This window comes from Lagopus leucura, unplaced genomic scaffold, assembly GCF_019238085.1.
Source record: "Lagopus leucura isolate 7727_CA_CO unplaced genomic scaffold, USGS_WTPT01 Super-Scaffold_739, whole genome shotgun sequence".
Classification (NCBI taxonomy): Eukaryota; Metazoa; Chordata; class Aves; order Galliformes; family Phasianidae; genus Lagopus; species Lagopus leucura.
This window is the reverse complement of record NW_024962255.1, coordinates 18,816,530-18,844,028: the sequence shown is the minus strand read 5'-3', so window position 1 is coordinate 18,844,028 and position 27,499 is coordinate 18,816,530. Positions and strand designations below refer to the sequence as shown.

Below are 27,499 nucleotides of genomic sequence, written 5' to 3'. Positions count from 1 at the left end.
CTGTGCAGTGTCTTGGTGGGTCATGGGATGGTGTCCCAGGGTGATGGTGTCCTTCTGAGCAGAGCCCTGCTGTTCTCCAGCCCCCAGCAGACAGCCCCTGGCATGTCCAGCAGCCAGCATGGTTTATCTCCTTGGATAAACAAAGGGTTGCTGGAATTTGAAACTTGTTCCCAGTTGAGGGTCCAAAGCCCGCTGCAGTCCCTGCACAGCTGCCCTGACCTGTGCCTTTGTGTTGAATTTGGACGTCTAAAATGCAGTGAGCAGCAGTGCAGCTCCTAATGGTGTAAGGCAGTGCCAGGGCTGTGTGGGTGCAGGAGTTGGTGTACACCCAGCTGTGATATACCTACTGGCAAACTAGCTGTGAGCCTCACTGTTCGATGAGGAAGCTGGGTTTGCACGCATAAGTGCAATGGATATTGTAACGCCAGGTGGGCAGCTAGATAAAACATCAATAGTGCTTCGGTTTCTTTGCACGAGAGAACTTAATTCTGTCTGTTCGTTTTTCCCTATTTAATAAGAAGGAAATGAGAGCTGCTGGGAAAAGCTGCACTCGGCTCCCCGCTCTGCCCGCATACACGGGGCCCGGGGCGCTGCCCACCGCTGCGGGAGGAGCAGGGCGTTGCTGGGCGGTCCCGTCCCGAGCGGCGCTGCGGGCGGGAGGTGCGGCGGTGCGCGCCCCGCACACTGCCGGGTGCCCGCGGGGCAGTGCTAGGCACACGCGCACCGCAGCCCTCGGCTTGAGGAAGGGGGGCGTTCGTGCTGGCGGTCGGACTGAGGGCAGGGGATCGCTCAACGAGAAGGAATGCCAAAGGGCACGGTGAGTACTATCCCTAATTCTGTTTCTGTGCTGAATCGACCCTTATTTAATATAGGCGTTCTGCCGAATGCGCGTTGTTAACGAGGTGTTTCACTTTCCTACCTTTTCGGCGGCTCTACGTTCATCGAAGGTTCTTAGCGAACCCCTCGGGGCTCCCACGTCAGCGGCTGGAAGTGCCCCGGGAGCGCCGCCGCTGCGGGACCCCCGCCCCCGGTCCACCTGCGGGCACTGCGCCGTGCGGGCTCGCGTTCCGGGCCGGCGCCCCACGGCTCGGGCGCGGGCAGGGGGCGGATTTTTCAGATGTTTGGGAGCAAACACCATTTGCTTCCTTGGGGAGAAGTTTGGCCGTCGGTCCTTGGGACGTACGGTTGCGTAAGAGGCCGTCCGCGAGACCCGCGCGGCTGTCGGGGAGCGGCCGGAGAGCGAGGACAGGTGAGGAGGCGCGGGGCCGCTGTTGGAGCCCCGGCTCGAGCAGCTGCGTGCGGTGTCAGTGCGTGTGGTCTGCACTGCCGCATCACGAGCGGTTGGTTCTGCGCTCTGCTGCTGCGCTGAGCCGTCAGCCAGTGGGTCTGCTTTAGCCGTGTGTGGTTCTGGCTGCGCTAACTTCAGCACGGAGTGTCTGTGCTGCGCCTTTTTGCAAACTAAGCCTTTATTTTCTAGACGACAGACTCAGGTGTCGTAGAGGTTTTGTGAATGCCATTATGTTGTGCTGGACAGATGGACAGACGGACAGACAGACCTTAAATTCTGCAAAGGGAGCCCTGTGGTTGCCTCTCATCCCACCTGCGTGTAACTGATTCTCTTCTACGTGTTCCCACGGTGCTGAATGTACACTCTGTGTGGCAAAAGGGGTTATGCAAACAGCACCGCTGTAACTGGCACCGTGAGACCCCGCAGCCAGCAGGCTGTAAACTTCCCATAATCTCTATGATTTACTCCAGTCTGGAAAGGACTGCTGCTTTTGCAGGCAGCTCTGGGACTCCTTCTTGTTCTCACTTCTGTAATGTTTCTCTGCTGTGATTCAGCTGCAGCTGGTAAGAAAGCTCAGAGGGTACCGCTGCTCCTGTATGGTGTGCGTGTGCTTGGAGGTGACAGCATGCTTTGGCATTCATGGAGCTTGGGGGAGCAATGATGTGCTATGGTAGCCTGTGCTTAACAGGGGAAATCACTCGTCCCTAACCTGAAACAAACTGAGTTAAGAAAAATGTGATTTTTACTATTTTTCTTATGGCTGCAGTTTGGACTGTCTCATAGTCTGGTAGCTTTAAAAAGCAGATTAAAAACAAACAAAGACAATCCTTCATTTTATGCATTCTTTCTAAGAGGAAAAGGGTTTTGTTTCTTTCCCAAGGAGAGCTGGCCACATCCCCCAGGTGCTGTGTGGTTGAGGGTGCCTTGCAGGTTGTGCTGGGAGCAATGGAACTGCTGTGCTGCAGCATTTCCGCACGCAGTGGCTCCCAGCTGTGACCCGGAGCACTCTGAAAGGTGTGACCCTTTAAAACCAAAGCCTGCAACGCCCAGGCTGCTCACTCTTTTTATTCATCAGAATCAGAGATGTTTGCTGTGGTGGCTCAGTGAACCACAGAGAGAGCTGTGCTTTCTTTCTCGGGAGCTGCCTGCACTTGCTGCACTGTAGCAGGAGGTGAGCTGCTGCCAGCATGTGCCAGCAGTCAGGCAGCCCTGGGAGAAGACACCCATGTGGCCTCTGTTCTCCTCTTGCTTAAGCCTGCAGGGTGTGTACATGAGGGTGAGTTACAGTCTCCTGTGTTTGTCTTTCTAATAAGATAGGGCTCCAGTTGGGACCTCGGGTAGGATCTGCAGCCCGTGCACAGCCTTCCCTGCAATGGGAGTCACTGTGGGCTGAATGGTTGCAGTCAGCCCCGCTTTGTGCCTTGAGGTGCTGTAGCACTGCCTCGGCTGTGCTGACAAGTGGGTTTGCAGCTCTGGCATTGGGAAGGTAGGCACGGCTGTGGGCAGCTTCAGCATCTGCTCATCTCTACTGCACTAAGATGAGCCAGCAGTTTGTAACAGGCTTCTTCCCAGAGCCTGAGGGCTGTGGTGCTGCCCAGGGAGCCAGGCAATGTATTTCATTAGGGAGCTAATATGAGTTCCCTCTTCATTAGTAAACGTGATCAATTATCTTGCATGCAGTGCAGAAGCCATTGGGAAACCGCTGCTTGGCTGTAGTTTGGTGCTGGTGATTTGCAGGCCGTCACAGAGCACTGTCTGCTGGCTGCCTTTCCTTGGCACTTATCGCAAAAGAAGCAGCACTTTTATGCTTGTTCATCATATTTGTTAGTTTCTGCTCATTTCATTTGTTGAAGTAATGAACTGAGAAGGCAGTATGCGAAGTGATCATCAACATTTGCTTTCAGTCAGCATTACAACGTTTTTTACAAAGGATTAATGGGCCTTTTCTCTCCTTTTTTGGTGTTTTTGTTGTAAGATGATTATATTGACTCTGGTACGAATTTCAGGATATGGTGTAAATAACAGAGGTGTGATCAGCTGTGTGTAACCGTGATCTCTCTACACGTGTTGTGTGCCCAGTGTGCGCAGCAGCAAGCAGGGCTGGGAGCTGGTGCAAAGGTACGTCGGGGAAGTCTCTGTACTGAGTTAAAATGAATGTGGAAGTAATGCCTCTGAGATACACTGGACTCCTAGAAAATGCTTTTTAACTGTTAAATATTGTTCTCATTACCCATAGTGGTTATCACAAGAACCTGTGGGATTTCCATGGAATCTTGTCCTTGAATACTTTCTGAAACAGTAAGTGTATTAGTTGCTACCAGAAGGTCCCAAAAGCAGTGTCCAGAAATAATGGTAACATGCTGCCCTGAGCCATGTGTGGGTATTTAGCTACAGTGCATGTTATTGTTGTTGTAATTCACTGGTGGGCTACTTATGGAGAACAAACTGCTCACCCTTCCCACCTCTCAGGGCTTAGTGTGCACTCAGGGAGTGACTGGGAAGTGTACATTTTCCTTCTGCTAGATGGTGGCTGGCCTATGCTTCTTGGGAGCACAGAGGAAATGGTTCTTCTGGTCTTGATGCTTGGTGATACCATCAGAGCGATGTCCATGGATTGCCCAGAGATGTGACTGCACTTCTGGGTTTCCTCAGATATCTGTTTGTTGCTCTGCTTGGGGGCTTGCCCACACACCTGCTTACAGTCCACTTCTTATGGAGTAGCACCATACATAATGTTTAAAAACCTCTCTTGAATTCATTCTGAGCATTAGGTAAGAATGCAGATGAAAATACAGTAAAATACACTTCAGTTCTTGATTAAAAAGTTGGAAGCGAAGTTCCAGATAGGAGATAGGTAGGAGAACAAAACATTGTCTAGGACCATTAAAAAAAATAAAAGGTGTTTCTCAGCTGTTGCATAGAACCCTGTGGGTGAGTTTGGAGTACAAAAGTGTGTAGATGTTTCAGCTCACCACTGCTTTGCTCCTGCATCCCCTTTTCTGCACAGGACCTGAAGTAGCTTTGAAGTTGGGAATGTAACTCCCCACGCACAGCCCTCAGCAGGGCAGCGCTGACCTTTCTCTCTCCCTTTGTTGAATGTGGAAACAGTCCCCTGCTCTTCCACCCCCCTCCCCCAATTCAGAGCTTCCTTCCTTCCTGCGGTTTCTGGATTTGTACCAATGTGGATGTGATGACTCAAATTTCCCAGATGTGAAATGCAAATCTGCAAAGTGGGATCTTTCCTCTGCCTCTATGGGGGTTTCTTGGAGTCCGTGCTGCTGTTGAGCTTCTTAAATAGCGCGTCCAGCGTGAGCCAGATGGTTTTCCTGCTGGCCGCAGCATTCTGGGAGCTTATTTAACAACCCATGTATTTCTGGGACAATGTTTAATAAGTTCTGTCTTTAAGTGTTCATTGTGTGCACATCTTAAACTTCTTTGGCTTTGAGAACTTCTCGAGGACCACTGAAACATACTGATTTAGTCTGTTAATGCAGGCAGATACCTCTTCATCGTGTCTCTTTTTGGGCTCACATCCTTGAGCTGGTGTTTGACAACATCAGTCCCCACTGACAGAGGTGCTTCGAGCCCGTTCAGGCAGCACAGTGGCTGTTGGTGCTGAGTTAGGAGCTGCTGGGATAGGGCCGAACTCTGTTTGGCTGCAGCCATCTGTGCCCATCTCTTTTTCACCATGATCACATGCCATGCCCAGTGCTGCAGCATGTTACTGTACTGGGGGATTCTCTCACTATTAGCTGTATCTGTTGGGCACTCCGCTTTCATGCGACTCTGCCCTTAAATTACACTTTCTTCCAACCAAACAAATAAAAGCTTTGAAGTCATGCTATCTGATCTGTTACACCTAACAAACTGACAGTGTTTTTTCTAGATAAAGGCAATAGGCGTTTGAGAAATGTATTTATTAACAGTCCTCTGTTGATTCTGTTTTTCTCTGATAACTGAAGTTCTGAAACAGCATTTAATTAGCTTGAATGTTCCTTGGTATGGCTATGGCATGATGTCAGAAGTAGCAAATCTGATGAGCAAAATTGCATCTCATTTGCTTGAGGGATTGAAAAAAGTGTTCCTGCGGGCAGACAGAATGTTGGCACGGAAATGGGCTGGGCAGAAAGAGTTGAAAATGGCAGCTCTTCCCCTTGTGATGGAATGGGAACACAACAGTCAGGTAATTTCTCTGCTTGAGAGGTGGTAGTGCTGTGCTCCAGTAACATCCAGGGCTTTTTGTATAAGAGCTGGTTTTGTTATGGAGTATGGAATTGGTATGTTCTTCTTCCTCATCTAAAGCAATTCATTATATACTGAAGGACCTGATGCCTACCCTAAATCTGTGAAAATCTCAGCAGTTGGAACAGGATTGAATTGATCAAACTTGTTTTTCATTTTTTGCACACTGATGTGCGACTGTGAAGTAAATAAGCAGCACAGTGAGGTCCTCTGGAAGCACAGCACAGGGCCTGAGCTTTGGGCAGCTCCCATTTGGGTTTGCTGAGGCACCTGGAGGAGCTGTGTGTAGGACAGCACAGCAAGGCAGTGCAAGGGAGGATGTGTAACTTAGGGCGTGCTGTAAGTTCTTCCATACCTGGTACATCATGTGCTGCTGTTCATGAAATCAGCATTTCACCTTGATCTCATTTGTGGTTCTTTCTGTTAGTGCCCATTCATCTAGCCTGATGAAAAGCAAGTTTAAGGGAATAAATAAAACAATTTCATCCAGCTTGCTTATTCTTAATTATTTTTGTACCTTAATTAATTGTGGAAAGAGTAATCTTATGGGAATAGAAATCTACATGGTGCAATGGTGCTTGTCAGGCACACTGTGCAGACGAAGCCCCTGTGTGATGTGTCTGAGCTTCCAGGCACTGCTGGTGTGCCAGAAGGGTGAGAGAGTGAAGTGCTTCGCATCTGTTGTGTGGGCATCTGAGGTGTTTCTGCACGGAGCTCTTACTGGGCAACTTTGCTGTCTTGTATAACTAGATGAGGAAGCAGTTTTTGGGAGACATATGAAAAGCTCATACTCTGTGAATATCGGGTGATGTTGGCTTTATTGCTCCTAAAGAATATAATAAGAAAGTAAATGGTGTTGGCAATATATCACTGCCTCCTGGCAGTAAACTAACAAATGTATGGGGAAAGAATGAAAGGAAGAGTCTGTGAAAGCGGTGACAGCAAGAACCGATGTGTGAAAGCAAGCAGAGTGTTTTATGGAGGTAAGTGAATTCTGCTAGCTTGTGGACTGATTTGAAGAAAAAAAAAAGTTGTTTTTTTTCTTTAGTGAACTTGAAAGCTTATAGTCGCTTAGAGTTTATCGAATATAACCTGACCTAACTGAATTGCCTGCACAAGGGGAGCATGATGTAACAGTGCAGGATTTGAAGGATGCAGGCTGAACAGAGCTTCCTTCAGAAAGCAAGTTTGTAGGCAGAAGTTGCTGGCAACATATTTCCATGTACTGGTGTTACTTTAGTGATAAAGGAAGTTTAGCTCAGCTGAGATATTTCTCAGCAAATTTAAAATATTAATCATTTTCCCTTAAATTTAGTTTACTGTTTTTGACATGAATTCAAGGTTATCTTTCATTATTGCGGTGTCAATGAACTTAGGGGTAAACCAACAGTTCCCTGTAACAACGGTTCTTTGAAATATCGCAGGCCACTCTTTCAGCTATTTCAGAAACTGCAATTTAAGTAATCTGAGGATCTCATAATTGTTGATTCCTTAGATGGGGTGAATTTCTATTGTAAATAGCTCTCAAAAAAACCCCAAAAAACAACAGTATACTCTGTTCTTTTTCTTTTCCCTTAATTCCATCTGGAAAATATTTTAAGGAATGTCACTCTCTCTGTATCAAGAATTTTTAAAAAATGATGAAGGTAATTCTTACTGTCTGATCATTTTTATTTTTATTTTGACATTACTTGTGATAAGCTGTTTAAAGTGAAACCAATGTCTCTGAAAGGATTATTGATAATGGGATCTAGTGGAGGGTCAATTATGAGGTTGGTTAGGATAACAGGATAAGAGGATAATTAATAGAGTCCTTCTTTGAAATCTCTTGACTCTTGGTTCCTAAGTTGTCACACATGGTGACAAATGGTGCGTGTGTGACTATTCCATCTGAGCAGCTAGCACGTACATTTCTTCATGATGGCTCCTTGACCAGTAACGTCAGGAAGGAAACTGAGATAGAAGATCCAGGACTGTTGGTTAGTTGGTTTTGGGTTTTTTTTGGTTCTTCACAACTGCTGTAGAAGTACAATACCAGCTCGGGGGGCCTACCCTTATTTCTGCAGTTTTCTTGCATTTCTTAGCCAGGTGTTTGGTCTTGTACACTTCCTAATGTAGTGGTTTCTGAGTAACAGTTCAGAATGTTGTGATAAATTGCCCATAGTTGGTCTGTGGGGTCACGTTAAGTGGCAGAGCCTGCACAGTCTGCTTCTGAAGTGTTTCCATTTGTGAGTCTGCTGATAGGAGTGTTTGTGTGTTTTACAGGACGTTGGGCAGGCTGAGCTGGTCCTGTGGTTGTAAATGCTCTGCTGCTCTAATGGGGAGGACTGAGTTTAATGGGAAGAAATAAAGCCTTTTTATCAATTCTTTAGTGACTGGTTCTTAGAGACATTTCTAGTTTTTTGTTTTGTAGATAGCATCAGTCTCTTTCTTTTCCCCCCTTTTTAGGTCCTTTAAAGTTTTGCCATTTATGGTCTCTCTTATCATTGCTGTCTAAATGCAAGATAACTCTCTAATGTGTGTCTTGCTGCTCCATAGGCGCTCTTTTCCTCTTACAGAGCCATCTGTGCCTTTTCAGTGTAGCCACTGAAGAAAAAAGAAAAGCATGATACAATCTGGTGAAACTGGTTTCCTGTTTTCCTACTGTCTCATTCTTCCTCATGCAGCTCAGTGTTCACTTCTGTAGTACTTCAGCCCTCCCTGCTTTCAGGTCAGATTTTCTGCCAGGGGCCCCCTGGGTTTTTTGCAGAGGCCCTTCTTGTCTTTGGTCTCTTTAAGAGTTAAGCCAATCCCTTACCTCTTCTGGTTGGCTATTTTTTCAAGCATTCTATCCAGTTACATCTCCATGAGTTCCTTAATGTGAACATGGAAGTGTTTGTGAGAAAAATTGCTCTGATATTCTGCTTGCTGACAGTTCAGTGTGTGTACGGAGTTGAGGGGATACAAGCTGAGGAGCTGTACAGGAACATCAGAGAAGTAATAGAAAGGAATTTTTAAATGGCTGGAAATCTAGAAAGCAAAAATAAAACGTTTCTAACAGGGCAGGTTGGTTTCCTGTGTTTCACTTACCAAAAAACTCAGTTTTCTCTGTGAAGAAAGAGGTATTCTTTAACATAAAATTTGGAAGCTGTAGATCTGGGCTGTAGTAATTAGAAGTACACCCTTAAGGAGCATGGAAAGTTCTTGCTGGTCTTTCCTGCAAATGATGTAATCGAGCAGCTGCACCAATATGCACTCGTCAGAGGCACTTTTCTTGAAGCTTTAAAGACTTCCTAAGAGCTAAAAGAAGTTTCTGGATCTAGTTGAAATGCAGCTTGGTGAGGCTGAATGGAAGACTGAGCATGAAGAATGTGCTGATCTGCTCAAGACGTGTCAGTTGTTTGTTAACTTTCAGAGGATTTGATTTCACTAAGACAATCTGTTACTGGTGAGTAGATGCGTTTTTTCACAGTGTGTGTGCAGTCAGTCATGTTCTTCCTGGTCAGAGAGATATTTACTTTTTATAGCTAACAAAGTGTCATTTTTTTTCTTGACCTCCATCTGTTCCCTTGTCTTTCACTGTTGCATTTGATGTTTCCTTCTCAGCTTGGCAGCTTCTGTGTTGTCATTTTCAGAAGCTTCTCACTCTTTCTTAGAATGTGTGGAGTGCAGGAAAGGCATGTGCTGTGATTTCATCCTTGTGGCAGGTAAGGTCCTGGCTACCCTTGCGCTGGCTAGAAAGTTTAGGGTTTCCTGATAATCTTATCAAAATAATATATGATTGCTCTCAGCTGAAAAAATTCACATATGAATCATTTTGTCTGCTGTTAAAATGCAGAAGGCCTCAGTAGTAAATATATCTGCCTTTATTATATTGGATGCTGATATTACATATGACCAAAGGAGGAAAATTCAGACATTTTTAGGCAGCAGTAAGATTGGCCAAGGCATGACAGCTAATGTAAAGTAAATGGAAATGTCACCGGTCCTGGCAACTCCTTTCAAAATCTAAATTCTAGCATTTAAGGAGATGTTTGGGTTTGTTAATTTGAATCATAGAATCATAGAATTAGTTGGAAAAGACCATGAACAAGGGCCTTTCGCTATAGGTTGCCCCAGTTGTGAAGCTGAACAGAAAGATATTTCTGTGAGGCTGAGGCTTGGCGTAGGCTTGTCTTCTGTGCTTCCAAAAGCCATCAGTTCAGTGTGTTCAGCACTTAGAATAAAACTGGGTGTGTGGTGCTTGGCTATCTATCTTGCAATGTGTGTATTTGACTCATTCACACACAGTTTGTATTGTACATGATACTGCTCTCCAAACAGAAAACAAAAAAAAAACAATAGTGACTTTGAGATTAGAATAAAGCTATCATAATTTTACAGGGCTCATGGTTTCAGCTGTAAGCCTTCCAAGAAAAATAATGATCCTGGTGGCAGTTTGCTGTCATACGGTGTGTGTTGTCCAGTAGAAGAGCACATATGGCATTAAGTATCCTAATAGGTTTCTTCTGAAAGGTAAGCTTGTGTGAGCGAAGGGAAATAGCCTGCCTTGCCTTTCCATGCCCGATTAGTTTCTACAAACAAATCCCACATATTAAAGGAAAATAAAATGAATTGCTGCTAACAGCAGCCCTGGAACATCTGGTAAATAGAGGCAATCTTCTGGATAACTTGTTCTGTAGGTGCAGATTTTGTTTTCTAAAATGGTCATCATCCTTCTCATTAGAAAGCAATTCTGTACGATTGACATCTTGAGAACTATCAGTGCAAATGTTATTCATCTGAGCGATTTTGGATCCCTCTTCCCTAAGTGTGGAATGCAGTGGGCAGTGACAGTAAAAGAAGGCAAGTGCAATAATTTCCCCAAACAGACTGCTTGGCAGTCTGCAAAAACTGTCCCATTCCACATGTTTCATGGCAGCTTTGCAGTGGTACCATCTGGGGGTAAAATTTTCCTGAACGTGGAAAAATTAATACAGCAGCGTCAGGAAAAAGGCCAGCTGAAGACCTCTAAATAAAAAGTTTTTTCAACATTTCCAAACATATGGTCATATGTTGATATTTGTTTAAGGGTATAATGGTATATTATTAAGTTCCTGATCCAGATTATTGCATTTCTCATTTCTCAAACTAATAGCAATGACTCAGAAAGTGGTTGGAGCATCACCTACTTAAATTACAAATGAGAAATGTTTGATAAAATGTTTAGTCACTGTTAATGACACATTAACATAATAGAAAAATAATTAGCAATCACAGGGTTCTGACAGTATCTTATGCTCCCCCATATACTCCTGGCCCAGCAGACAGTAAGTATTTCTGGTAGAGCTCTGGATGCACCATTTCATTTAGAGATTTCTGGCAAATTGCACATGTGAACAACTCAGCTGTGAAGTACTGGTGATGGGTGGTAGCATGGCTCTTCCTCTCCCAGCATTGTCAGCGTCGTGCCACTCAGCAAGGCAATGACTCGTGGGCTCTTGTGTCCTTCTGCAGCCTTTATTTCTGCCATTTTTGCTTTTGTGTTTCAGCTCTGAGTATCTTCACTCTTGTATAAAAAGGACATTTCTCAGCTCCTGCCCCTTGTTTGCATTGCCCCACTCAGCTATGCACTTCTTCAGTACCTCCCTTCTGGACTTGCTTTTTTAAGCATCCCTTTACTTTCCTTTCTGCTTTCCAGGCCCCACATCTATGCTCCAGTCAGTCTGTCATCTTCAACAGTTACCTCCTTTCTCGACAGGCACAAACTCAAGCAAATGAACAATATCTGCTGCTCAGTGTCCTGATGGATGGCAGTCCATAAACTGTACTCTCACATTTTGTCTTCTCTATCCTGAGACATCTTGGATAGCAAGCTTTATTAAATGTTGGTGTGATGCCTGGCACTGTGACCCCCACTTCCTGATTAGAAGTCCCGAAGCACTATCAGAATACAAATAGGCTACTAATCTTGCTCTTATCTGGTGTCACAGGGAAACCCTTCCATAAGAAGCATAAAGGGTTACACATGTGCAAAGTATCCAGATTGATTCAGATACACTGCACATCAAAAACTGGACAAAGAGTGAAACACATAGGACAATCTGCTATGGTAAGGTTCTTGTCTTAATGCTGTGACAGCAATTAGAAATAGGGTTTGTTTATTTATTTGTATGTTTACTTTTTTTCTAGTACAATTCCCTAAGTGAACTTTCAGGTGGATGATAACCATTTACTGAACTGCTGGAGAGGCACTGAGTTTGTGGAGATGTACTGAGAAGGTGACTGTGCTTACATACGTACCCCATAATCCTCAAGATTTCTGGAGGATTTCAGTGGAGCAGTCTGCTGGTGTTAGGAAAGCATAAAGTTTTGTCACCTTTAATACCCTGTCACCTTTATCTTATAATACTGTACTGTAATACTTTTGTCACCTTTTTACCCTGCAGCCTTGAGATGCTCAATAAGGTATTTTTATTTAGGAGCAGAGAATTGGAAGGAACTGCTGGGGTCATGTTGAAACAAGAGGTCATAATCCTGCAATTTTTGATAAATAGTCTCAGCAGATGTCAAAACAAACTGTTCTTTTTCAGTTAAATAGCTGATCCTGGGAGTAGAACGGGACAGCTTTGCTTTGGGAAAAATATACCTGATAGAAAAATATACCTGATAGAAATATAACCTATGAATGCCAAAAGCTGCACAGAATCCGACAGCATTTACTTCCCTTATGTGTAAGAAGACCTTGGAATTTAGCTAGCTGCCAGACTGCTGACTGAGGTGCCTACCATGGTGTGCAACTGTGAGGGGCTAAAAAGGCAAAAGGAGGTTGTAAAAGTGCTGTTTAATAGGCCACCCAGCTGACAGGCACTTGTACGTCTATCACTGTCTCCTGTGTCCTATTTGAATGTGCTCTGCTGTATTTGGTGTCATGTAGGAGATGGGTTAAAGTGCTAGCATGCCTGTGGTGTTTGTTGGGGAAGGGAGGTCTGGCCCTGTGTGGTGAGACATCTGGGACTACATGGTGGCATAGAGAGGGCTATTTCCCTTTTTTTGTCTTTCCTTTCATCTGCTGCTGGGGTAAAGTCATTTCTCTACAGCAGATCTACACAGTTACAGGTGAGGCTATCCATGACCATGCGAGGCATGTTGAAGAAATGAACTCTTTCAAAGCACGGGATATACTAAACCTTAAGTGTCTCATTGTCCACTGTCACTGAATGTGAACGGTGTTTCTTTCTATTCTCTAGCATTGTAGTGTTCTCTCCCACCCTTTACTGCTCATTCTGTGCCATGTTTGTTTTTCTTAGGTCATAGTTGTGTTTTTTATTAAAGATGCAGCTGTTGAGGCAAGGGAAAAAGAAAACAAGAGTAAGAAGTTAGCATGAATAAATGTAGCAAAGCCCTGCAACTAATTAATGCTTAATACGATCTTAAAGACAAGTAAGAAATGCAGTAAATCTATCCTAGGGAGCTATGCAAATAAGGCATGTGGAGGAAAATACCAGAAGTGGCCTTGGAGCTAGGTGAACAGGGTAACTGTAGCAAATAGACCCTTATCTTTCACTCTAAGCGTTAATGGATTTTCTCCAGCTGAGCTTAGGCTGTTTTGTACTTCATAAAATTTGCCTGCACAAATGTTCTCAGAGTGCCTTTGAGAGCTGTGTATGTTGCTGTTCACCAGAAAAACAGAGTTCAAATTCCTCTGAGCAAGTGAACCTGCTGTGGGAGTGCAGCCAGGTGCTCAGACATAGGCTGACATGAGTTTCTCAGGCTCAGTTCTGCTGTCGTTGCTGTGAAAGCATTGTAAAGCATGTACAGTGTGTGTGTATGTATGTAGTTCAATTCTGCACTGATTCAGAGAGGAAGTTCTTGTGCTGTGCACATTTCTGTATTGCCAAACAGGTATCCATGGGTGTGTGGGATCCTGTGCTTATTTATCTGTTGTATAGATTGAGGCCAACCCCTGTGGGGGGAGGGGGAGTGATTAACTACACAACATACATAGCAAGGGTCTCTTGCACCACAAAGTTAAGAAAAGACAGAACATGAGAACCAGCCAAGGTGGGATCAGGAGGAGATAAGTGACTACACGAAGAGCGGCCTTTCTGTCTCTGTCCTCATCTGTAGAGGCTGCAATTTGTATCGCTCATGGAATGGATAATTAGAAAATAGCATCGGGGTGTAAGCCAGTGAAGTTTTCTAACTTCAGCTTGCATTTGCTAGGATGTCATACTGAGTATTTGTTAGACTCATGCAGCAAGAAAGGTAATTGTTTAACTAAGTTCAGTGGCTGTAAGTCAAGGGGATGGTTTGCACAGGTTCTGCTATGGGCTTTCTGTTGTTGTGTGTGCCGGAGATCTCTAATGTAGTTGTTTTCAATTGCTTGTGGCCTCATTTAATGTTTGCTGTTGGTGTGTGTGTTGGTAGGAAGGGCTCTGTGGAAATAAAATCGACAAGTAAATCATGTAACCAAGTACCTAATCTATGTTTGCTTAGCCTGATATGTCATCAAACGCTTCACAAGTGTGCTTATAAACAACTAAAACACAAACTGGGGTCTCACACCCTAATTTTGTTTGGGAGGTTGAGCCAGGGACCCAGGCTGAGCTCCTGGCACTCAGCTATTGCTGTGTATGTAAAAATGAATTTAGGCTCTCTATTTGGAGACAGTAGACTCCTCTGAAAGATAGTATGTATATTTTTACTTTACTATAACATGCATAATAAATCAGAGTTATTGTTATCTCTTCTGGCATTTCCGGAACTTCCTCTTCCACTCTTAATAACCAGAATTTGAAATGCAGTTTCCATCCCTCCAGGAGGGATGGTGAAGTGCGTTGCTTCAATCCAAAATAAGAAGCTCTGCCGTACCAAGATGCTAAAGGGTGCTGCAAAGGTATGTCTGGACTGCATTGAATCCCTCTGGGATGTATCATGTGCCTATATACACTCCACCAAACTGTGTTACTCCTGATTGCCAGTAAAATGTCAATGGCATTTTATCAGTACGCTGTTAATTCAGGCGACTGGCATGGATTTTCAGGGGTTATTCAATCACTCCAGCATTTTGAACCTAACACATTAAACTTGCAGTAAATCCATCTTTGAGATCTCTAGTGTTGGCTATGAAATGTGGTTGCTGCTTGGTGATTGCTCTCTTGTTCAAATGAATTCGGTAGGATAATGTTGTAATGCGAGACTTCATTGCCAAACAGGGGTGTAACCAATCTGTGACACCCTGGCTTTATGCTTGGTTGGCTACCAGCTTTTTGTGTCTAGATTAGAAGTGGATACCCACAAAAACGTTGCATTTTGGTTTTCATCTACATAGGCAGGGATGTGGCTGTTGCCATCAAATCGTGCATTTTGCTCTTATCATTCACTGATCCAGGCTGAAGAATCATGTAAGGACACAGCCTTCACCGTCAGATAGCTTGTCAATCTAATAGCTGCACATATTTAATCAGCAGTTGTTGCTTGGAGCTATACAGAAAGGGGTGGATAATTGACAATACTAGTTTAAAAAAAAAAAGAAAAAAACCATCAAGAATGAGTCATTAGTGCATATCAGCTCGCTCCGAAAGTAATGTAAGCCTTTGTGCTGTATGGATCGATTCAGCGCATGAGAAGTATGGTCAGCTCACAGATTTGCAGCACATGCTGGAAGACAAATAAAGAATGTGAGTAGCAAGTAGCAAATCCATGGATGTGACCTCTGTGTCATGAACCTGGAGCCCCTGTAACTTCTGACTACCTGCTTTTTCAGCTTCCATAATGGTCTGTTAGCGTAGAATTTGTGAGCAATGCTATAGTACTCTGCCTGTACAAATGCTTTCTTTTCTTACTGCATTAGGCAGTCTATTGTACCTTTTCTCCTCAGTTTGTTCATATGGTTCCTCAAGAGATCATGTTTTGTTTTTGTCAGAGTTTGTTTCCAAACATAGTGAGATAGGAGGGTGTAGGTATACACTGGTCCATGTAGTGCTGAATGTTTGTCTTGCAGTAAATAGGTCAAAAACTGGACTTTACATTTCAAGGAAGAAGTCACAAGGCTTGTGAAGAGGCCAGTAGTGTCCTTTGATCGTGTGTGCATCTAACAGGCTGCTTAGAAAGCTCTGTCAGCTGCCTAGGCAAATTTAGCTTCGTACTGGAAAGTCGTGTCAGAAAAGGAAAACTGCCCTGGTCACCGCTCTGGAACTTCATTGATCTTTTACTTGCTTGAGTCTTAGCAATTGAATACCTCAAAGACAAAGTTTGAAATGTTTAACTCACTTGGATCTTGTTTACTTTGTGTGCTTTTTCTTATCAGCTGTGGGAATGAACTTGTAAAGACTGCATCCATCTGGGACCCTTTACCCTCACTTGGAAGCGTGCATGAGATACCGGATTTGGGGCTGCTTTCAAAAGCCCTGATAACCCAGCTGCGTGTTTGTTTGATCTTTGTGAGCTGCTGTGACCACTGCTGTGTGATCCAAAACACAGCTATGTCAGATGTCCCATTTGAGATGTGGCCTACTCTTGAACTGTGGAGCACTTAGATGATGATGCGGAGTGGAACAACATATATATGTATATATGTATATCTCTCCAGAGCTTTGTGGAAGTGACAAGTGAAACAGGTCACTAGGGCTTCTTTTTACCTTATATGAGCTCTCCTGTAATTGATTAATGCATGTTATATTGGGCTGGTACTTCAGGCTACAGTGAAGATCACTCGTGCTAGAATCCATATAAGCACAGAGGATAACATAGACTTTGTAGAGACTTCAAAACACTATTTAACTTATGATGAAATGGATGTTTGGCACAATAGAAGAAGAGAGAGTAATAAAGAGTGCACTAGTGCATGTTCTGATGCTTATAGTTGGCTTGGATTTGGGCTTGGAATCACTGAAAGCTTTATACAGATATTTACTTACAAATAAATACTAGTAAAGCCTATCATACAAAGAGAGAAAACAGAACAATCATTTTTCTTTCCAAATACACTCACAGAGTATGGGATGTTTTGCCTCAAGTAAAATAAGTGAGAGTTCACTGTCTGAGGAGCAACAGGCATGAACATATGATACATGAAGAATACACAGAGTGGGATATTTCTTGGTAGCCTTCTCAGCTTAAGTAGTTGGATGGCAATTTCATAGAGTTTTGGCATCTTTTTATGGGCATTTTCATCCACTGATAGGGAAACTGTTTCAGACGTGACTGCTTTAAATCACTGCTTGAAAGTGTTGACAAGCACACACTGGGTGAGGTGACAAAGGATCAGGAGCCTCATACTACAGCACAGGCATTGGCTTTTGGACTCAACTCCTGCCTTTGCAAGCTACACAAAGGTTAAAATCGTATTCCCTGAAATGTGAATTTTGCACCGAACAGTGTACCAGAAGTAGAGCTGCCTCAATCAGAGGCTGCAGTTTGAAATGAAGTCCAGAGATTGGTGTGTGGTGCTGGAGTCCTGCTGAGGTGAGCTGCAGCTCTGGGCAGCAGCAGGGTGAGTTACAGCTGTGGGGAAAGGCCTGCTGTGTAGTAGGGTGCAGCTGCCAGGGGGATCACCCTGGTGTAAGATACCAGACGTGAGGACTAGTTCTGATGACTCAGCCTTGCTTCCAACAGATTTTAATGCCACGTGTTTAGAAGGAAAACTCACCTTTACATTTCACAGCTCTGTATCCTGACTGCTCTCTGCCTGTTTCTTTGCAGATGGCGAGCAGCCTCTGGGTCCCCCTTCTCTGGTGTGTGTTGGTGGGAACCAACCAGCATTGCTGAGAGGAGGAAGAGGAGCATCGCCCCGTCACAACATGGCTCCACGTGCCGGCCCACCTGATGGTGGCTGGGGCTGGATGATTGTGGCCGGCTGCTTCCTGGTCACTATCTGCACCAGGGCTGTGACGAGGTAAAGGGGCTGCTGCTCGGCTCTGGCCTGCTGTAGTGCTACCTCTTTTCCACTTTCATCTCAACAGTGTTTCTCAAAAGCAGAAAGAACAGGAAGAGACTGCGGCTTTGCACACATGTGATGTGTATGTTTGGGGTGAGATGGCTTCCACAGCTGCTGCTGGGTCGCTTTGTTGTTGGCTGGTGGCAGGACCCCGCTCTCTGTGAACGTGGACATTGAGCTGTGTTAAGCACAGGCAGGCACTCTGGTGAGGGAGAGAGACTCAGGCAGCAACTTCTTGACCAGGCAGTGTGACGCAAACGCAGCATTTCCTACTTCACGTTCATATCATGTTTAGAATAAAATTGCCAGGTGTAGGAATATGAGGAGCTTGGGATAAACGTCACAGAAGGGACATGTGAATGCTGACACGATGGTAGTATCTGCATGCAAACATATCTGTTCCATAATGCAGATTTCCTAGTGGATTTCTTTCCTTTTTCACATATGAAACATGAAAGAGCCCAATAAATAATCTGACAAGTGTTAAACATCTGGAGAACATACGAAAGTGAAATATGTGCAAGAAAAAAACATGAAGAAAGTGACTGTCCATGTTTTAGAGTAGAAAGAAAAGAGGGAAAAAGAGATCTCCACTGCTGCTAGTGGCTGGAAAAGAGCCGTGCACCCATTCATCTGTTCCCTGCAGAGGCAGGTGAAACACTAGTGCTTGTGCAGTGAGGTGGAGTAACCACTCCCGGAGATGTTTTAAAGAAGTGCTGGAAGAGCTGTTGGCTCCTGTGGTATTTTTATCCTCTGGAAGTTGTTGCTTTGCACTTGCTACCATTTTTGTACTTGTGCATGTAAGAACATGTAGCTATAGGTGGTGCTGGTTCTGCAGGTGTTATACCACACCTGCTCTGCTTGCACAGGCGTGAGCACCATTTCAGTGAGCAAGCATGGCAGTCAGGAGCAGGAGCTGAGCTTTGTGTACTAGGGTAACAACATCATGATGTGGCTAAAAATTGCTGGTGATAGTTACAACTTCAGTTTCATTTCAGTTGAAAAATCATATGAGTTACAAAAATCTAGCAGCAAATACCACAATAAGAAATGCAGTGTTTAATATTGATAATCCCTCTGGATTAGTCTGACCTGTCTGAAATATGTTCTAAATCAGCCTAATCCCCCTGTTGGGATCATAGCTGGATGCCATTTTGTGATTCAGTTGTTGCCAATGCAAAGCAAGGATTCTTCCCTGCTTGAATCACACTAACATAAGTACTTCATGTAGAGTTCTGTTGAGGTTACTAAACTTGCATGCACCGTTTCATGTCTTGTGTCTCATACATTAATTATCTTCATTTCCAGTACTCCCTTGCAACTCTCTAAAAATATCTCCTTTCAGTTGGGATCCAGGCAAATCACAGATTTGATTGTTGTTGGAGGCTGGGGAAGGACTTTCCAACCAGTTCTCTTTATCTCTGAAGAATGAGATTGCTGCTTTCTGGGAGGCAATCTTCAACAATTTGGTGTTTGTATTTTCTTCTTTAGGTGTATCTCCATTTTCTTTGTGGAGTTCCAGGCATATTTTGGGCAGGATTATGCCAGAACAGCTTGGATCCACTCCATTGTCGACTGTGCCACGATGCTCTGTGGTGTGTATTGTGTTTTTACAAGTAGTATGATTGCCTTTTCTTCAGCTCCATCTGTTTTGGGAGCACCCATCAGCCAGTGCAGTAGGCTGGGGAGGATGGATGCTGTGGACTCTCAGCGATCTGGTGTATCTGAGCCGTTTCCCCTAGTGTAGTTGAGCAGGAAGAGACTGACTTCACACTAAAGAAAAGAAACAGAATTTTGTTTTGTTAAATGATCTAAGTTTGCAGAAATGTATGAGGTCTAATGGGACAAGTTTTTTGAGAGCTGTTAGCTGAGCACATTTCTTTTGCCTATTGATTGGAATCATATTTGAGAATTAGCACAGACTGTACTTTTTGCCTTTGGAACAAGTCACATCCTCCTCATTTTAGCCACTAGTGTTTACAAATATTATTTCCCTTTAAAAGAAAATTTTGTGCTACCACAAATTATGTGCATCGGTTCAGCAGTTGTTCTGAATTTCTTAGGGTTTTACTTCAAAACTGTGCAATTAGGTGAAAATCCAGGCCCTGATCCTGCTGTAGAGGGGTTAATCCACAGGCACTGCTTTGAAGGCACAGGGACACAGCTGAAATGAGACATAGAAATAGGGAGGGAGAGAGCTGGTGATGACATTCCCTGGTAGAAGCAGGGTGACCTGGGAACTGTCATTGTTGGAGAAGGGCAGGACAGATCTGGTGGCTCAGGGGGTGGTCAAATGGTGTGAGATCTTCTCTATGTCTCACACAGTGCCCTCAGAAATGGCACTTGGAGTTACTCAGGGCTGAAGTATGGATTGCAAGTTGAGGAAGGTCTCTGCAGTTGTAAGCATGGATTAAAGAACAGCGTGGGCACTTGTAGTTGTTGCTATGGCCTCCCCTGACACCCGAATATGCAGAGTAATTGTGCTCCATGGTGATTTTGATCTGCTGAAAGAGCTACTGTAAACTTCACTTTTATCCTGACTTTCAGGAAAATAATTCTAGGTTTTTGATGCTCACCCCATTCTAGTAAGGGAGACTGTTGAAAGGCTATCCTGATCACCATTTTGTCTGACTTCCCTTGATGATTGTTGCAATGAACTGTGTCTGAAGACCTGCTATTAACTGCCAGCTTTGTTTCTTTAAAGCCCCGCTTGGGAGTTTAATCAGTAATCATGTATCCTGCCAAGTTGGTATCATGCTAGGAGGGCTGCTCTCATCTACTGGACTAATTCTGAGTTCCTTTGCCACCAGCCTGGAACATCTCTATTTGTCATTAGGAGTCCTTACAGGTAGGTGACACTCACCTTCTTGGTCCAGTTGGGAAAGCAGCACAGGAATGTCAAAAATGATGGTCCTCCGTTTAAAGAGGGGTGATCTCCCCATGTCATAGTACCACACAGCAACTTGTTCACCTCATTGTGGAAAAGAGGGTTTGGCTGCAGTCAGTGGGTCTCATGCAGCCCAGATACGGCATGCTGCAAAGCATCTATCTCTTTACCATTGCTCCACTGAGGGCTATGGATAAAGCTCCAAAGTTTTGGGATGTTGGGAAGGATTTTTGCAGTAGGTGATACCCAAAAAGATTTCCTCTTTTGCCTGTGATTTGGGAGGAGGTTGTTATGATGGGAGTTCTAGAATGCCTCCCACATATTTGCAAATTAAAAATAAAATGTAAATCGAAACAAAATGAGTAAGTAGATGAATACCTAGAACCTCAGCTGCGCACCTTATTTTTATCTGCATTATATTCCTCTTAAAAATCAAACATATCTCTGGCTAATGGTATTTCTGTAGCAGATCCTCCATTTGCATTCAGGTATGGTGACAGCAGGTATCTTTGCTCTGTCCTATTTTCATGTGTTTGTGCATTGTCATGCACAGAGGAATATGAGAGGTGCCCATGGTCACACTGACATTCCTTCCTCATTAATACTGACCTGGGAGCCACGGTAATATAAGCCCTTGTATTTGGTCCCCTGCTGTTTAGTAATGAGGTGGTGGAATTACTGCAGTTCACATGCTGCCAACAGCTTATTCAATAAGGATTTCTTCTTTTTTTTGTTTTGTTTTGTTAATAGCGCATGTAGTTCCTGCATTACAATGTTAATCTTTTGACAAATGTGTTCCTAACAAATAAAAAAGCTCCTTGTAGCTCAAAAGGACTGTGCCACATACCACCCTAATGCTACTGAGGCTTCCTTAGTGAGAACCACAGTGAATACTGGGTGAAAACCCAATTGCACTTTGTAGATGGGATTGTAAGCTGTCCATTCTGTAAGCAATTAATATCTAGTCTGTAGAGACTGATTAATACAGAGATAACTGTTGGTAAAGGCTGGAGGTGATGCTCCAACATAAAGGAGGTCAGAAAGTAACTAAAAACAGTCTTAAGTCCATAAAAGCAGCAGAACTTGAAACTGTGAAGAGTGAAACGGATGAGATGGGGGACTGACTGGTGAGAAACAGCAGAGCTTGTTCTAAGAGGTATAAAAATGTTTTCAGTCCCAAACTTTGCATTTCCGCTTTTCACTCATTGGCTCATGGGAACCTATTTTCCCTGCCACCTCATTCAAAACTGAATATACTTGTCATAGCTCCTCTGCCATCTCCTTTCCTCATCCCCTCTAATCCACTCAGCTCAGCGCCTGCCCAACACAGAGAGGCCTTTGAGGAGAACCTTGCAAGCTGTTTATGGCACAGGTGATTACCTTCCCAGCTGACACATTCTGCTGGGGACCCTTAGGGCACTTTTAACCCAAATGTGGACATGCTCCAGAACTCCATTCAGGAGCTCATTTTGTTGTCTCATTTGGAAATAAATGTTTTAGCACCGTAACAAACATTTAATAGTTACAATCTCTCTGGTTTCTGCAGCGAAGGTTGTGATCTTTTCCAAGAGGTGGATCTTACATGTTTACTGGCTTGGACATGGCTTTGTATTCTGAGCATTTTTCCTCTCTTTGTTTGTGCACAAGGATTTACAAATGCTCAGGACTCCAGCCAGCTGTTCTGTGGAGTTAGTTGAGCTGACTGAAAAAGGTTCAGTGCAGGATATTAGTGACAGAGGTAGACTCCTTGTACTGCATTTGTGATCTGAAAATTAACAGCTGGATTTGCACTACGTTGAAGCACAAAGCATTGCCTCATGAACGTGCCCCACAAAGTCTCTGCACGGGGTTAAGACCTTATCTGGTATCCAGGAGATGACATGCCATTTTTCTGGTGTTTGATAGCCCTGTTCTTGTGATTAAGTACACAACTGCTCCTTTCTGAGCCTTGTTATTTTGGGTTAATACTGATGTGCTAGGTTAAATCAATGGCCCTGATAGTGGAAGGAAGGAGTCGTCCTGGTTTCTTCCCACACTGGACTTCATGATGCAGAATCAGGAAGAATTTACTATTCGTTGAAGTGGTAATTGAAGTAAACTATGTGGCTAATTTAATTGTTTTTTATATGTTATGCTCAGAATTAAACCATCTGCACTGTGTTTTCTTTCCTAGGACTTGGATTTGCTCTCTGTTATTCTCCAGCTATTGCAATGGTGGGCAAATACTTCAACAAAAGGAAGGCCCTGGCTTATGGAATAGCTATGTCTGGAAGTGGAATCGGTACCTTCATCCTGGCTCCTGTGGTTCAACTTTTAATCGAGCAGTTTTCCTGGCGTGGGGCATTACTTATCCTAGGAGGTTTTGTCCTGAACCTCTGTGTCTGTGGTGCCTTGATGCGACCTATTGCCCTTGAGGAGGACCGTAAAACAGTTCCGGGACTTCTTGAAAAAGATTATGTCCCTGAAGCACAGAAACAAGGCTTGAAGAGAATGTCTCTCTGTTCACCTTTAATCAAAACATGGTCACATGAGTGTTTATGTTACTGTTCATGGAAGGAATATGACTTTTTACTCATGCCAGGCTTCATGGTGCTAGCACTGTCTGTTTTATTTATGGCATACGGCTGCAGCCCTCTGTTTGTCTACTTAGTGCCTTATGCTTTAAGCGTTGGAGTGAGCCATCACCAGGCTGCCTTCCTCATGTCCATACTTGGCGTCATTGATATCATTGGTAATATCACCTTTGGATGGCTAACAGACAGAAGGTAATGGCTTATAGCTAAGGAAATGCAAGCTTTAGCCAGTAGGAGGCTGCATGCAAGTAGGGTGCAATGCATATAAGAATTAACATTATGGACATTTTCTGTAGCACATGTAACTTCTCCAGAAAACCAACACACAATCTAACTTTCAGAAATGTTTTGTCTCTTCATTGGCTTTTGCTGGGTGGTTTTTTGTTTTTTTGTTTTTTTGTTTTTTGTGTGTGTGTGTGTGTGTGTGTGGTTGTTTTTTCTCACCTGAAGAAACAAAGTGTTTGTGCAAAGCTCTTGCATTTGACCTTGGAAATGTAACCTCTTGCCCAAGATATGGTCAAGCATGATCCTCTGTATGTAATCGCAACAGGACAATTTGTGCCTTTTCATCTCTTCTGTGCTGCTGGGAAGGTACAGAAGTAATGGAGAAAAAGCAAAGGTCTGGCTTACCGTTGTCAGGCATATACTCATAAGCACTGATGTAAAATTGTTATAAGTTTCTTAGTATACTGAGAAATGAACATCTGACTAAACTAAGAGGTGTTTTGATTCTAAAAGACACATTATTTTTGTGTTTGTTCAGTTTCTAGGAAAAGTCAATCACTGGTTTTGTGAGACAGGGAGGGGGAATTGCCATTTTGCTTGGCTCTCACTAATTCCATCGTTGGAGGGCTGATGTGAAAGATGACAGCTGAGAGAGGTGTGCTATAGCTTGTTATGCATAGTACTGGGAGTGCCTTGCTGAGCTGGAAAGCCCGTGAAATACTGCTTTGAGCACTGAAACTTCAGAGGGCTGCATAATCTTGGCAGGTGAGGAGCTGCCCTCACTACAGTCAGTCCTAAAAGCAGTTTGGGCTGCTGTTCTCCAGGGGTTTCTGCAGCTGTAGGTTGGCATCTATCCTCATTGCTGATTGAGATTTTCATCTAGAAGCCTGGGTAATAAGATGGACTTAAATTTGAGCAAAATGTAAGCGAGAGAGACTGAATGCTACATAGCAACTGAGGTGCTGTGTCCAGTGATATTCTTTCCTGTTTTGAAATTTGCAGGTGTCTGAAAAAATATCGGTACTTCTGCTACCTCTTTGCTGTAGGAATGGATGGCCTCTGCTGCCTTTTCCTACCAGTTCTCCAAAACTTCCCCTTGCTTGTGCCTTTCTCATTTACCTTTGGATACTTTGACGGTGCCTATGTAACACTGATCCCTGTTGTGACGGCGGATGTAGTGGGAACTTCTTCTTTATCATCAGCACTGGGTGTTGTGTACTTCCTGCATGCCATACCATATCTAGTGAGCCCACCCGTTGCAGGTCAGTTCACAAATGACTTTTCTGTAATCTTATTACTTTCACCTCTTGACCAAAAGCAGAATAACCTAAGCTTCTAAGGGCTGTGACATTATCACTTCACATCGTGCAGAAATGAAAGATTTCTCTGGAGTTATGCAGTTTTGAAAATGCTAGCTGAAGCAATTCATTCCAAGTTTTGTGGGTTTTTTTTTTGTTGTTGTTGTTTGTTTTTTTTTTTCATCATGAGGACTTAATCTTTTCATCTCTGAGCTGCTTTGGACAGATGATTGAGTCAGTTTCACTACTGTTTGTCCCAAGCTCACCCATCATTTTCCCTAACAGTTAAATTGCAAAAGAGTGATGATGGGAAACTTTACTCTTGTTATTCTTTGGAAAGCTCTTGACATAGTTTTGAATATTATGGAAAGTTAGAGAGTTTTTTTCCAGTGAGCCATGTATAGGTATGTCTTGCATATCTTGTCTGCTGTTCACAGCAATTTCCAATTAATCTCTGTTCCTGAAGTTCTTAATTTAATTTTCAATAGCAAAAGATATTGCAAAAGGAAATGCTTTAACTGATGCATGAGCCCAGGGTGCAGCTTGCTAGCAATTTTGGTATGAGGATCTCATGCACACAGTAGTTAAGTTGTTAAGCATGTCTAAAGACTGATGGTGTGAAGATGTTTATGTAGTACTGTGGGGATGACTGCTGTGTTTTTCTTGTGGGCTTGACATCTAAACAAAAACCCATAAAAATCTTATATTCCTGCTGATGCTATGGACCAATTTTCTCCCACCCCAAGAGGTAAAAGAAAAGTGACAGTGATGTGAGCCTCCCTGGTTTTATGGTATTCATATGTGATAAAATCCCCAAAGTGCAGCTGATCACAGGATTTGTAAATAAAAAAATGTAATTTGTCTTCCTACAGGTTGGCTTGTGGATACAACTGGCAGTTACACGGCATCATTCCTCCTGTGTGGATTTTCTATGATATTTAGTTCAGTGTTATTATGTTTTGCCAGAATGGCAAAGAAAATGAAGAGGACGCGTTTGAAGTCACTCTCCAACGATACTCACAGCAAACAGCACATCTGGACAAATGGAGCAATAGCTTATTCTGTCACAGGAGAATTAGACCACAAGGATGCTGAGTTTTTGCCTGTGGACACGAACAGCTACAGCAACAGATGACAATCACTGTCAAGATTCAGTACTGTGCAACTACGATGAGACAGAGGAGACTGCAGCATGCTGCAGTGCTGAAAATGATAGTCCTGTGACACAAGGCCAGTTATTTCTGTCATGTTTTGATAGGCTAGGATCTGCAAACAGCATAGGAAGTTGAAGCAATAGTAGATCAAAACTATACTGAGAATAGAGTTGGTAGATAAAAGTTTCAACAGATTTAGTTCTAAAGCAGTATGTTGACTCCACAGGTAACCTGAAAAAATATAATTGGCTATGATCAAAAGAAAACAATAATCAGTCACCAAAGATGAAAAATAATGTTTAAATTATTTAAAAAATAGTATTAATGAAATAGACATTTCAGTGTTCCTGTCTGTTAGTTTTCAGTGGAGTAATCACAGGTGCCACCAGAAAGCCTCTCCATTTTTTAGGCTGCATCTCTTTGCCAATGACTGTTTTGAATGCCAAAGTCATTTTTTAGAAAATCTGACAGAAAGCTGTGATTTATGCTGAAAGTATATCTGAAGCAGCTTTAATTTCTATAGTGTGCCTGAATCTTGTGCATACGTTGCAAGTTCATTTCAAGGGTGGCTTGAGAGCTGCTTTCCCAGTCCCCCTGCAGCAAAATGTTCAGGTGGTTTGGTTGCTGGTGGTTTTTGGTTGGTTGCTTTTTTCCCTGGAAACCTCTAGAGGCTGAATTTCTGAATGTTGACATTCCAGGTATGATCCTCCAGCTGGTGTTTTCTGAGTGGGTGTAAGAGGGATCATGGCTGCTCTGCCATCTGAACATCTCTAGCTTTTAGGAAAAATTAGATCTGCGCAAGCAGATTATTGAGAAGTAATAGCTCACCACACCAGCTATTATTAAAGAGAATGTTGGCTGACAAATTGCTCCTGTGTACTGCAATGGCCAGAGTGTCCCTTTTTTGCATCCAGGAGCTGTATCTTTAGGTGATTCTACTTACTCACTTGTACTGACTGATCAGGTCACTTGTTCTGGACAGAAAGCAACAGCTGTGATTTGCCAATGATTTCCTGCTACTTGTGCTAGGGATATTTACTACAACTGGCTACTTTGTGAGACCTGGAGACTGAATGTAGCTCATAACGCAAATTACTGATGGTCAGTTCATTAAAAATGGGATGCTTCTACATTTCCTTGGTGAATCCATTAAGAGATGGAGAAACTTCACATTCTGAGATGAAGATTTTTTCTGTTTGATGATGTATGAAGCTGTAGTCTATTCATTAGCAAATTGATTGGAGTCCAGATAAGTTTCATTAATGCTGTAATGTTATTGATCGCCTGCAGTACGCTTGGTGTTTGCTGTTGGTGTCCAATTCCATTCTGTGCCTCAAGGGGGAGACCAACGCGGGCTGCTGTTCACGACTTTGACTTAGATAAGAGAACAGTCACAGGGTCATAATGTATTTTATATCTATCAATACTGTGTGTATCAATTACTTTTATTTTTCATGCATATTTCAAATACAATGCATTAAAACTGTTTGACTTCAGCTGTCTGTGCTCAAAGCATTTACCAGTCCTGCTATGCCCCACTATGGTCAGAGCAAGTAGTGTGAATTCCTGCACAGACCGCAAATTAAGAGGTGAGAGTGCCAAAGCTGTTTAAAACTATCAGCACAGCCTTTCTTCAGTTCTGTGTGGCAAATGAGTTTGAGGTCCTATGTTTCATTTTAGTGTACGTTGATAAAAAGAAACAAAAACAAAAACAAAAACAAAACAGTATTTTGTGAGTTGGACACAATGTGCACACTTGGAAGAAAGATGTTATGTGTGTTAGTAGTGATGAAAATATTGTTTTAGATTCCACTACAAATGTTTTGTATTAAAAAAATAGGGAGTAGTGTGGTCTATAAGAGATTATTTCAGCAATTTATAAGTGATCAAACACTCGTTTTACAAAAATTTAGTTGTTTGGTTTTCTTTACCA

At 43.3% G+C, this 27,499-nt stretch overlaps 1 protein-coding gene across 1 annotated transcript; it reads left to right on the top strand.

Annotated features, from left to right (window-relative positions):
- Nucleotides 1–672: 672 nt before the first annotated feature.
- On the top strand, nt 673–27,052 carry SLC16A12 (solute carrier family 16 member 12). Its single transcript, XM_042863085.1, has 7 exons — nt 673–817; nt 17,195–17,387; nt 18,921–19,024; nt 20,134–20,277; nt 22,490–23,081; nt 24,117–24,376; nt 25,285–27,052. The coding sequence occupies exons 2-7, from the start codon at nt 17,293–17,295 to the stop codon at nt 25,545–25,547; spliced, it is 1,458 nt and encodes a 485-aa protein (XP_042719019.1). The 5' UTR covers nt 673–817; nt 17,195–17,292; the 3' UTR covers nt 25,548–27,052.
- Nucleotides 27,053–27,499: the final 447 nt, after the last annotated feature.

Bases quoted from the DNA above. Each gene is read 5' to 3' on its own strand.
- SLC16A12 (XM_042863085.1), top strand. From the start codon at position 17,293: ATGGCTCCACGTGCCGGCCCACCTGATGGTGGCTGGGGCTGGATGATT. The intron at 17,388-18,920 runs GTAAAGGGGCTG...TTTCTTCTTTAG, and splicing joins TGCACCAGGGCTGTGACGAG to GTGTATCTCCATTTTCTTTG. The intron at 23,082-24,116 runs GTAATGGCTTAT...TGAAATTTGCAG, and splicing joins GGATGGCTAACAGACAGAAG to GTGTCTGAAAAAATATCGGT.